Raw genomic sequence first — 13,023 nt, 5'->3', positions numbered from 1 at the left:
ATTGTAAAGACGATGATAACTATAACAAATGCTTAACAAAACCATAACAAATCCCTAACAAATAAACAAGATGATGACAATACATCATAGCATTGTAAGGAACATGTTAAGCCTATGCAAATGTATCACAATTGACCTACTTGAGAAGCTTAGGTTTGATAGCCAAAGAAAAATAAAAGATCCAATAAAATCTACATTTTATGAGGGAGGAGTTTCACCTCTCTGCAATGGAATTTCGTTTGGATTTTTTATAAAGAGAATGGAGTTTGATTTTGGCATGAGGAAGAAGGTAAAAAGGTCAAAATGTTAGGTGTTGCTTACTTTTTTGGAGGGAAAACCAATACAAGGGCATTTTTGTCCAAAAACACTCATTGGGATGCGTTTCACCCCTTTTTGAGAAATTAGCCAACTTAACCCTTTTTTGAGAATTTCAGATAAAAATCATATTTTTTTAAGAATTTTTCCATAAAAAGATGGGAAAAGAGGATGCTGAATAGATGGTGATTAAAGTTAGAGTAATAGCTGAGAGAGAGAGAGGGAAAGGGACAGAGTGAGGGAGTACCCCAAAGGGGACAACCGGCGTAATGGCTCTTTAGAGACCTGTCCCATCCCACACAAAGATGGTCTGGTTCCGTACCATCTCATCACCATTTTTATCTAGACTCTATTTTTTCCATCGGTGTAAAACAAATTTTACGCCCATTTTTTTTCTACCATTCTTTTCAAAATACGGTGAAAGCCCGCAAAGTCCAATATTTTTCAAAAAAAATACTGTGCGGCTTACACAATTGGATGATCCAAACCTTCCATTTGATGGGCTACAACGTAAATACATTAAGCACAAAAAATTATTTCCACAGGATGATCCCAACCATTCGATCTATAGAGGTTCCCATAATATGAAGTTCCTCTAATGATCATAGGGCTAGGATGATCAACCCTCTAATCTATAGAGGTTCTCATAATATGAAGTTCCTCTAATGCTCACAGGGCTATGATCATTCTATGGAAAAAAAAATTTTGCACACCCTATTTACATTGTAGCCCATCAAATGGACGGTTTGGATTATCCTAGAGTGTAAGCCGTACAATACTTTTGGAAAAATACTAGAGTACAGGGGCTTACACCATATAAAAAATCCACTTTGCGATCGTAGACAAAAAAATGAAAAGAATAAAATGAAAGAATCGAAAAAGAAAGTATGCAATAATGATCATGTTTTGTCTTGACAGCTGTCAAAGGTTCAATTATTGCCTCTCAATGTGATCTCTTGCAAGAAGAAGAAAGAGTAATAGCTACACAGACATTTCTTCAGTTCCTTCCACTGTTACTTTCCTCTTTGAGATCCCTTGTTTTTTCCGACATCATGGATGTTTTAGCTACACCCATCAGAGAAGCGGTGAAGGTTTCATTTCGTTCTCTTAAGCGCCGTGTTCTTTATCTTGTTCACTATAAAAAGAGTGTTGAAAATCTTATACTCAAAGCTGAAAATCTAAGGTTGAGGAGAGAAGTTGTGCAAGGATTAGTGGAGGCTGCCACTAGGAATGGAAAAGAAATCACTGGTGAAGTGCAGTTATGGCTAAAACAAGTAGATGACATTGAGGCAATCCTGAAGAGATTGGAAGAAGGGGTGATGGAGAACAAGAGATGTTTCAAGGGATGGTGTCCCAATTTCTGCTCACGCTATTCTCTAGGTAAAGAAGCAACGAAGACGATGGTTGATGTTGATGGCCTCCTAGCAAGAGGGGGTTTCACTCGTGTATCAACTCCCCGCCCTTGTCCAAGCTTTAAACCAGCAGGAGAATTTGTGGCTTTTGAATCCACAGAATCAGCTAAGAAGCTGGTCATCAACGCATTAAAAGAGGAGAGAATCAACATCATTGGGGTATATGGGATGGGAGGTGTTGGCAAGACGACCCTAGTGGAACAGGTAGGAAAGCAAGCTAAGGATGAAAAGCTGTGTGATGAGGTCGTAAAGGTCACTGTTTCCCAAAACCAAGACTTGAAGAAGATCCAAGGTGAACTTGCTGAGAAATTAGGCATGAAATTTGAAGAAGATACTGAAGAAGTGCGGGCGGGCCTACTGTTGAAGAGAATAAAACAAGAAAGGAAGGTACTCATAATCTTGGACGATTTGTGGGATAGATTGGACTTAACAAAAGTCGGAATCGCCAGCGTAGGTACACAAAAGGGCTGCCAAATTATAATGACAACGCGGAGATTAGAAGTATGTTCCATGATGAATTGCGAGAAAAATATCAAAGTCAATGTCTTATTTGAACAAGATTCATGGAATCTGTTCAAAGAGAAAGCAGAAGTTGTTGAAACTGTTGAAACTGATAAATTGCAGCGTTTGGCAAGGGAAGTTGCTAAAGAATGCAAGGGCTTGCCTTTAGCCATTGTCACGGTTGCAAGGGCACTAAAAGGCAAAGACTTGTCTATTTGGGCTAATGCATTGAGAGAATTAAAGCGGTCTTATCCAAGAAACATAGAGGGTGTTGATAAAGAGCTGTACTCTCGTCTCGAGCTGAGTTACAACTACATCGAAAGTAAGGAAGCACGGTTGTGCTTCTTGTTTTGCTGTGTCTTTCCCGAAGATCATAACATTGAAGTGCGTGTATTGATGAGATACATGATGGGCGAGAGGGCTTTCAGTGATGTCAACAATTTTGAGGAAGCATGGGATAGAATACATACCTTGGTTGAAAAACTTAAGGATTCTTGTTTGCTGTTAAACGGTGACATGAAAGGTTATGTAAAAATGCATGATGTTGTAAGAGATGTGGCCATATTGATCGCATCAAGAAAAGAGCGTGGGTTTCTAGTTAAAGTGGGAGTGGAATTGACAGAGTGGCCGGAGAATTTGGATGAATGTAAGAGGCTTTCACTTATGGGAACTTCAATGGGTGTGCTCCCTGAGCCGCCGAATTGCCCACGTCTCTCAACCTTATTGCTACAACAAATAAATGGTTGGGAAGAAATTCCAAATAATTTCATTGAAGGAATGAAAGCCCTTGTCTTCTTGGATCTAAGTGATACCGAGATTTCATCATTACCCTCATCACTACCGTACTTAAAAAACCTCAAGACACTATGCTTAGATGAGTGCAGCTGTTTAGATGACATATCCCTACTTGGAGGTTTGGAGAAACTTGAAGTACTTAGCCTAAGGCAAACTAGGCTGAAAAAATTGCCAGTTGAAATAGGGCAATTATCCGATTTGAAGATTTTGGACTTGCAACGGTGTGATGCTCTTACAATGGTGGCACCAAATGTCATTTCAAGGTTGTCTAAATTAGAAGAACTGTACATGGGACGTAGCTTCAGTGAGTGGGAGGTAAGAGGCAGCAGCGGTGATGGAAGTAAAGCAAGCTTTGATGAGGTGGTATCTTTGGCTCGCTTGACCGTTCTATACATCCATGTTAAAGACGTGAATTGTTTGTTTTTAGAAGTCCCCGGCTCTTGGGAGAGACTAAAGAAATTCTGCATCTGCGTTTGCGAAGGAGGGTACTCAAATAGCGACTACGACAAGTGTACATCCATCAACATCAACAGAATTTCATACCCTTTATCAAAGTGGGTTAAACTCTTATTAGAAAGAAGCGAAGAAATTGCCTTGAACAGCGTCTCCAAGAATCTCCGAGATTATGAAGGTGTATCTTTCAACAGCGTGAAGCGCCTCAATCTCTACGATTGTGACGAAATGGAACATTTCATCGACACGGTGGAAGAATCTCATCGGCTTCCTATTGGATTCTTTGGGAACCTTACAGAGCTGAACATCTGCCGTTGTAGGAAATTAAAAAATATCCTATCATATGATCTGCTTGAAGGATTGAAAAGCTTGGAGATACTCAAAGTAGATTATTGTGAAGAGTTAGAGGAGGTATTTGACTACGAAGAGGGGATGAGAGAAGAGATTCACGCTGCTATTACTACAACATCTCCTCTCTCTACATTGAAAGAAATGGAATTAGGAGATCTGCCCAAACTGTCGTGTATATGGAAGGGGGCCATACCACCAACTGGGACATTCCACAACCTAACCCAGTTGAGTGTGGTTAGGTGCGATAGCTTGCGATGTCTATTCTCCCCTGTTCTTGTACAGTACCTTCAACAATTGGGGCATCTTGTTGTTCGAAAATGCTTGGAATTGGAGAAAATAATCTCGGAGGATGAGGAAGTGATGTTGGCGAATAAGACAAGACAGAATTTCTCCTCATTGCCGCCACCTCTAACCTTCCAAAATCTACGAGGAATAACCATCGACACCTGCCCCAAGTTAAAGGATGTCTTCTCGTGGAACATAGCACGAGGCCTCCAACAATTGGAATCCCTCTGTGTACGTAAGTGTAAAGAAATAGAGGTGATAATAAGTGGAGAGGAATTGGGTGTGGTGGATAAAGAGACTCTGCTCCCTCGATTAGAGACTCTGCTCCCTCGATTAGAGACTATAGAGTTAATAGTTCTCCCAAAGCTTACAAGTCTCAATAGAGGAGGAGGAGGGTCCCATGTATTTCTCCATTTCCCTTCCTTGATATCTATTTCGGTAAATGCTTGCCTGAATTTAAAGAGGTTTCCGGTGAGACCCCACGACGCACCTAAACTTGAAATGATTAAAGGAGCAGAAGCATGGTTCCAAGGGTTGGAGTGGGAGGATGAAGGCGACATGTCACGCCTCCAACCTCTTTTTCATACAGTTGACGAAAGGTGGAGTGTCGCATGACGAAAGTGGAGATTCGGATGACAAAGGTGACATGTAACTGCAGTTTCAGTATGAGGTAAATTTCATTTCATTTCCTTTCTTTTCTAATGATGTATTATGCCTTTTGTGTTTCCTTTAATTTATTGTTGATATAATAGCATTCCTAAGTTACTACAACATGGATTCCACAATCCTTATCTTATAGAGAATGAAAAAACTCTGTAATTATGATTATTTTTATTATTCTTCTTGTTTCATTCTCTCTTACTTCTTATTGTTCTTTTGCATTATGCATTCACTTCTCTACCCATTAAAGGATGTTTAAAGTATTTGAAGCAGATTTTAGCTTTAAAGCACAACCCCATATGTGTTTGATATTATGTTTGTTAGAAGCTTGACAGTTGCATCTGTTTACATTTAGGTATAGGCCGTCTGCATGATGTGGATGCATAGGAAATGCTTTTGTTATTGCTTACAAATCATTATTTTTTAAGGATTGGCTTTGTTTTCAAGGTCCTTTGGAATTAGTTCAAAATTATAGGACTGCACACAATCTAGATCAAAATGGTGGTCATCAAGGAGGTAGATCTGGTTAAAAAATTCACACAGACATATGGTTCAAACCACATTCTATCAAGAAAACCCGTAACAGTTTCAGTATTTTAAAAGTTCACTTCTGATCTGTTAAAACTCTTGAGGACTGTTGTGTGTTAATCTGATTAATTCTCGAAACAGAACTTGAAGCTAGCAATTAAAATGAAACAGTAAGATTTCAGTTCAAGAATCGACAGAGAAGTGCAGGAAAGAACTTGAAAGATACATAGATTTGAGAACTAAATATGAAGAAAGTTTTATTAACAGAAATGCCAGAACTACTGATCATATCAAATAAGCAAGGGGATTACTTCAATCTACAAACAAAGATACATGTAGAGGAGAGAGATGAAATACCTTACTGTGAAGGGATCTCACTCTCGGCCAATAAGGAACCCTCCCTTCTAAGAACAATTCAGGAAAAGTCTCTATCAAGAAACTCACAGGTCCTGTTTGCAACATCAGAAACTGCTCAAATGACATCCCCACCTCTATTTATAGAGGAAGATGAAGGCTCTAGATCAATGCCCGCTCTTTGCCAGATGGAGCTACTGATGTGGAAGGAGTTTGTTACAAAAACTCTCAGAGAGTTACATACTCAATCGCTCAACACCTTCACCATTCTTCACTTCACTTACCTCACCATGCATGCACAGCTTCACAATCAAACCCACACAATCACACACCAAAGCTCTATTACCCCCTTACTTTCTTCCATGCTTGATACATACACACATCCATTGAACCTTCACTCAATACAAATGTGAGATCCCACATCGGAGAGGGAGGAAAAGTTACTGGGCTATATATGTGGAGTTCCCCCATCCTTGTGTAGACGCGTTTTCTGCAGAAAAACAAAACCGTGGAGGGCTGCGGCCCAGAACCGGACAATATCTACACAGTGGGGTCAGGGCGTGACATAATGGTATCAGAGCGGGACCTCCCATCCAGTACGGTGTGCCAGCAAGGATGCTGGGCCCTAAGGGTGTGGGGGGGGGGGGGGAGGAGGGGGGGATTGTGAGATCCCACATCTGAAAGGGAGGAAAAGTTACTGGGCTATATATGTGGATTGCCCCCTTCCCTGTGTAGACGCGTTTTCTGCGAAAAAACAAAACCGGGGAGGGCTGCGGCCCAGAATCGGACAATATCTGCACAGTGGGGCCGGGGCGTGGCATAATGGAAAATCTCAATTAAAGATTGATTGAAACGGGGGAATATACTAACCTTCCATATGGGTAGAGATAAGAATGAGAAACAACCAAAATAATTAAAAAAAACAAAGGAGTACACGTTTGGAAAACATGCATGATAACCCAAAACCTCTTAACGCACGCCCAGTTCTGAGAAGAAGAGAGGGAATAGAATTGAAAAAAAAAGAAGGGACTAGAAGGAAGAAGTAATCCATTGAATGTTGGCTTGATATTTAGGGGAAGACTCAACTCTTTTGTTTTCTTTCTTCTTTGAACACGTAAGTCCCCTATCCCTATCTCGTATCAAACCAAAATCCATGTACGAGTGTGTGTTTGGGTGTTTTTTTCCCTTCTAATCAGATTTATACGGATAGGCTGTGGAAAGGAAATTCTATACAAGTTTTGAAAGGAAATTTTAAATAGTTTTTGATTTCTACAGTGGTAAGTACATAAAAAAAAGAAATTGTTATGGTTTTCAATTTTCAACAGTGTGTGTAGAGTGTTAAAAAAAAACTTATATAGTCTTCTTATCTCCACATAGTTATATGTATATAGACTTGCAAATATAAATTTTTGTATAGGGTTACAAAAGAATGAAATTTTAATATGGTTTTCGAATTTATCAGTGTATATGTGCATAAGGTCAAAGAATGATTTATAGTGTATTTTATGTCTCTTCAGTAGTATGCCTATAAGGATATATCAGTACTTTTCGCAATATTTTTACTTAATCTCAATAGAATCATGCACATAGGGTTAAGCCAATAGATTTTTTTTATTCCATCAGTGGTATACACATAAGTCAATAAATAATTTTTATGTATTCCCTATAGTGATGTACGCATAGCCAATAAATGATTTTTATATACTCCCTATCTCATCAGTGATGTACGCATACGCCACTAAATGAATTTTTTGTATTTTCTATCTCATCAGTGACATGCATGTAAGCCAATAAATGATTTTTGTGTATTCCCTATTTCATCAGTGACATGCGTGTAAACCCTTAAATGATTTTCTTTCATTTCTTATTTCATTGTGGTATGCGCATAGGTGTTAGATGATTTGTATGTATTTCTTAGCTCATCAGTACTATACGCATAGGACTTTAAAGTGTTATGCGCAAAGGACTTTTAAGTTAATTTTGATGTGGATATGCGAAGGACCCTTAAAAATGATTTCATCGCTTGTGCGTGTTGCCTATTCCAACAGCGAAATTCTTATAAAACCCCTTAATGATTTTATGTGTGATTATGTGTGTTCTATGCCTCAAAACTAGGCAGCAGCTCTTAGTGTTCTGTGTGTATTGGCGCCCCAAAACAGGGCAGCAGTTAGTAGTGTAGGTGTGTGGGTGTTTGGAAAATTTAGATTTAATTAAAGTCACACTGTTACACTCTATTATTTGACTTCTACTTCACTCTACTCCCTAATAGAGACCATTGTGTTCTTCCACGTTCGTAAGTTTAAAAGGCAGGTAATAGTTAGACCTCATCAGTATGGATATTCAATTAATTCAATAGTGATAAAGACTTGTGTATGGTGCTAGATGGTATTTACTTTTCGTTAACTTATTTTAAATTGTTCAACCATATGTCATCTAGAATTTTAATTGCTTATTAAGATATGAACCCAATAACCACCCCTATTTAAGCATATGAAATGATTAAGAAGATAAATGAAAGAAATACATGAAAGAAGAAATGAAGATGAAAATGGGGAAGGGTGATGGGAGGCCGTAGAGCCATCCCCGGATAATTAAGAAAAGGAAAGTAAATAAATATACTACTTGAGAGGGTCGCGCAACTCCCTCGTTGATGTTGGAATTCTATGAAGACTATAAGTCTCTAGGCGGTATGATCTATCGAAAAACGTCTCCGCGGAATGGACCGTGTGGGCAAAGACAATAAGCTAATGGGAGCTAGAGTTTCTTGGGTTAAAAGATATGTCAATAATAATCAACCAGAAAAGGATTAAATAAGTTCAGATTTCTTTATGAGGATATAGTCGATTTTATTCCGTTCTTATAGTTTTAATTATCCTTAATTGATTCTTGTGCGTTGTGGATTTACTGTTTCCAGCATGTTGTTACTCAGCATTCATTCCTATTATTTATCTTTGTTTCTTGATTCTAACCTATATACAGTTATTTAAATTTGTTGTCTTAATTGGTACCCAATATTGATATCATCTCTATCACAAACTGCTGTGTAATCCAATTTTTCCCACCAGATATGGAGAACTTGGAAGGGAGAGCGTTCGTAGATGAGGAGACTTGAAACGAAGAGTGGGAAAAAAATAATAGTGAAGAAGAGAGAGACGGCGATGTTCGTCAACTTCTTTGGATGTTTACTTCTTTTACTAGTGGAGTTTCATATGTTTGTTTTGAGACTTTGAGTTTATGTTGGGTTTCAGACTACCTATGATTTTTTTTAATTAATTGTTGTTAAGACTAGCCGACCCCAACTAGTTTGGGACAAAGGCTTTGTTGAGTTGAGTTGATAATTGTTGTTAAGACTATTTCTATTTCGAATAATATTGTAGATGATAGGTTCATGTTGCTAAGTCTTTTCTTTTAAAAAAATAAATAAATGGATGTTTACTTCTTTTACTAGTGGAGTTTCATATGTTTGTTTTGAGACTTTGAGTTTATGTTGGGTTTCAGACTACCTATGATCTTCTTTAATTAATTGTTGTTAAGACTAGCCGACCCCAACTAGTTTGGGACAAAGGCTTTGTTGAGTTGAGTTGATAATTGTTGTTAAGACTATTTCTATTTCGAATAATATTGTAGATGATAGGTTCATGTTGCTAAGTCTTTTCTTTTAAAAAAATAAATGTTGGGCAGCACACACTCACTCAACCTCCCAATGTACATACAAACTACACACTCCCATTACACAAACACTTACTCCCACAAGACCTCGAGTATAGGTACTTAAGTCCTTATTCTCCACACTTGGATCGACAGGGCTCACTCGGATAATCATTGGTACTCATCAATGTGGCTTGGTTTAAGTCGGCCATTTCTCATCTATACCAGAAGTTAAAAGAATAGTTATTTTGTCTGTTGAAGATGATATTTCTAACTCCTTTTGTATTTATTTTCCTGAAAATTAAGGAAAAGACGAAGAAAAGGAGGTCGGAATTGGGCCATTATTAGAAAAAGACAGAAGAGGGGGTCAAGATGCTTGAAAAGGGTCGAAATACCATTTACCCTTTTCTCTTTCCTTTCGATAGAATTTAAAGATAAATTGTCGATGCAAGATAAACCAAGATGAGAATACATAATTAATTGTGGGTTGGCACCTGACGTAGTATCTCTCGCATATATGCTTGGTCTATTTTTCATTTATCCACATCATGTACAGTCTTAACTGAACTTGTTGTGTTTAGAAGGAATTGGATGGGTGCTAATGAAAGATACTGCCGATCATCTTTGGCGGTGAGTCGAAATTTACTGGGGTTAAAAAATGTTGAATCATTACCTTAAATCAGCCTCGACTTCAGAAAAGAAACAACGATGTCCTCCATTTTTTGTTCTTTTGATCTTAATCTGAAGTAAGCTCCTTTTTTTTTATTCGGGCAAAGAAATACTGATCACAATGCATAACTTCTCTTATGAATTAATTCAGGACAGAAAAATAGAAAGAAGGAAAGAATAATCTGTTATGGAAAAATAGAAATGTCGTCTGTAATTCAATTTGGCTGCCCCCTTTGAACCGTTGTAGGCCTTTTTCTGCGGGTACATGGATCCTGGGAAAGTTGGGCTCCTTTGAGAGGGAATATATTAAACTTCAATAGTGTCTGAATTTAAGTGTAAGGAATATAAGAAATCCAATAAATAATAGAATGAAGCTCAAAGTAATGGAACTGTAGTTTGATACCAAGACTGTAAAAGATTGTTGGAGTAGGAACGCAATACAGGTTACAAATAAATGTAAGGAAGAATCTAGAAATGAATTTTAATAGCCAAGCACTAATCTAACCGAGGGAATTTTGCAACAAAGTAGTGAAGAATATAGAATTGCGCATACATGGCATATTATCAAAACATAATGGAAATTCTACAGCAGGGAAGAAAAGAAATGGAAGTAAGTTTAAAGAAACAGAGACAGAGAAGCGAAATGACAGGCAGTGTTTGAGTGTAACAGATATGTAGTGTATTTCCAGTTCCAGAATTCAAATTGAATTACAAAAAATTCATTGATTCAGGAGAAAAAAGGTGGATCAAAGTAGAAATGATAGAATCGTAAACAGAGTTGAAATGAGAACAATATGCATTTGATTGAACATGAATAGTGGAACATAATTTCAATGAAGCATGGTTACTTTCTGAGTTTTAATGGAAGAATGAACAGCTGGCATTAGTAAGGTAAAACAAAACATAGGAGAGATGTTCTTACATGGAAGAGGCTCTCACTCTATACAAGACGAACAAGGTGGATCTCTGATCACTTAATCAAGGATCGAATAGGTTATTCAAAATCATTCTACTTTTTAGAACCATCCTATGCTTTAAATTAACTAATGACTTTTGTAAACAATTTCATAATGATCCACAAACCAACCTCAATTCAACATTTAAAAAGCACAAACCAACTTCAATTCAACATTTAAAAAGCAACAAATATCTAAAAGTACATAAAATCAAACATGTTATTCATTTTTATAGAAGAAATTTGTCAAAAAATACCATTTCCAATCTAAAAAATATAGGTCGATAAAGGAGATCAATTCAAACACTCAGGGATATACTATTACTTCAATAATTCTTAAAGAAATCTCCTGAAAATTCCATAAATTTGGAAATTTCAAGCTTAAGCTTCAAGAACAATTCAAACTTGGATTAATTTCTGGAGTTTTGGAAGAACTAAGGAGCACTACTTCTATCTTTAATTTTTAGTTAGTTTTTTTTTCTTAAATTTACTAAGTAGAGTGCGTAGTCTAATTTCTAGTTTCTAAGATCTCCATGATAGGGCTGTTTAATTCTTAGTATATGTTTACTGAATCATATATGGCCCTGTTCGTTTCAGATTGTGACCCTAACCGATTATTCGCCCAAAATTAACCGATTATTCTTAGTATATGTTAATTTTGGGCGAATAATCGGTTAGGACCCTCACCATTAGTTCTCAAAACAGGGATAGCAAAAGTTGGCATTGAATTCATGGTTACATAAGGCCCTGTTTGGATTCTAGAAAAGTTTGCAAATTAATGAAAATTTTCCCCAAATTTCATGCTTAAAAGTGACTTCAACTACCGTGGTACAAGTTTTATTTACAAGAACCTTTAATTTATAATGATATTCCTAAACTTTTTTAGGGAAATGATAAATCTACGCTTTTTCTTTACATGGGACAGCCAACTCCAGTGTACGTAGCGATCACGCCCGTTGAATCCTTCCCACCTGAAATACATCTCTATCTAGATGATCTAAGCCCTTGGTCTTTTTTTGAAGGGTAATCTTAAACCTTGGTTTGTGGGCCATGCCACGATCGATGGGCCTTTCCACAACATCGAATATCGGCCCTGGCTCAATTTTTGTTTCAACCATCTGATCCATCGATCTAGTAACTTCAATTGTTTGTAAGTGCAAAATATTGTCTAATTAGTCATCAAAAATGTTGAAATCAATAAAAGCTTTGGCCCTATTTGGATTGCAAGAAAATCATTTATGACGGAAAGTTTTTCCATGGAAAATTTTCTCTTTCCACAATTTAGAGAAAAACTATATAATTAAAAATAGTGATACACTGATACGAAAACCGAATTGGGAACCTGAGTATGGAACCAACAAAATAGCCTCTTAACACGTTAACAACTACTTCCATTTTCTTAGTTTCTTTTTCTTTTGATTTTACCTAAAATAACACAACTATCGATCATGGTTTAAAATTTCGGTTTCGGTAACCGTTTCGGACCGCACCGAAAACCGAAATTTTGGCAAAATCTGAAATTTCAGTCCGAAATTTTGTAATTTGGTTCGAAATTCCGGACTGAATTTTTGAAATTTCGGACCGAAATTCCGAAATTTTGTAGCACTTTTTTTTTCTAATAAATAATGGCATTTAATCGAAATTTCGGACCAAAATTACTGAAATTTAGGACCGAAATCCGAAATTTCGGTCCAAAATTTGGTAAATGGCAAAAAATGGAATTTCGGGAAATTTCAGATTTCGGTCGAAATTTAAAACCATGCTATCGATCAATATGTCATGTGACGTGTAAGGATTTGCTTGGTTCCACTCTCAGTTAGGCAGCTAGTTTCCATAGCAGCACTGATAAAATTATGATTAATTTAGAGGGTTTCATCATAAGTTGGACGAGATAGCATAAAAGAATCCCATAAAACTATAAAAGTGATGAAAAATAACTACTTAAAATTGTTTGTTTTTTAACTAGTTTTTAGGAGCTTTTCATGCTCCCTTATCCCCCACCCCGTCAAGTCTCTCCACCAACACCAGGTCACTCACAAGTCATTAGTTAACAAACCTGATACGAATTCATAGTTACATAAGGCTCTGTTTGGATTG

At 37.1% G+C, this 13,023-nt stretch overlaps 2 protein-coding genes and 1 long non-coding RNA gene across 3 annotated transcripts in view; all 3 read left to right on the top strand.

Annotated features, from left to right (window-relative positions):
• LOC143848256 (uncharacterized) overlaps window positions 1–8,983 on the top strand; it is an 87,304-nt gene extending 78,321 nt beyond the window's left edge. Inside the window, exon 2 of the mRNA XM_077357154.1 lies at window positions 8,720–8,983. The gene's annotated coding sequence lies outside the window, so the exon portion shown is untranslated. The remainder of the gene's footprint in view (window positions 1–8,719) is intronic.
• Window positions 1–13,023, top strand: part of LOC143848259 (uncharacterized) — a 70,152-nt gene that overhangs the window by 21,477 nt on the left and 35,652 nt on the right. The gene's annotated exons all lie outside the window — the stretch shown is intronic.
• On the top strand, window positions 1,368–4,727 carry LOC143848838 (putative disease resistance protein At4g27220). Its single transcript, XM_077357901.1, has one exon. It carries the CDS (start codon window positions 1,368–1,370, stop codon window positions 4,725–4,727), a length of 3,360 nt encoding a protein of 1,119 aa, XP_077214016.1.

Source organism: Tasmannia lanceolata, unplaced genomic scaffold, assembly GCF_043159265.1.
Source record: "Tasmannia lanceolata isolate RefF3 unplaced genomic scaffold, GAP_Taslan_0.1 ptg000016l, whole genome shotgun sequence".
In the NCBI taxonomy this organism is placed as follows: domain Eukaryota; kingdom Viridiplantae; phylum Streptophyta; class Magnoliopsida; order Canellales; family Winteraceae; genus Tasmannia; species Tasmannia lanceolata.
Note: the sequence above shows the minus strand (reverse complement) of the source record. Positions and strands in the feature narration are given on the sequence as shown.

Bases quoted from the DNA above. Each gene is read 5' to 3' on its own strand.
- LOC143848838 (XM_077357901.1), top strand. From the start codon at position 1,368: ATGGATGTTTTAGCTACACCCATCAGAGAAGCGGTGAAGGTTTCATTT.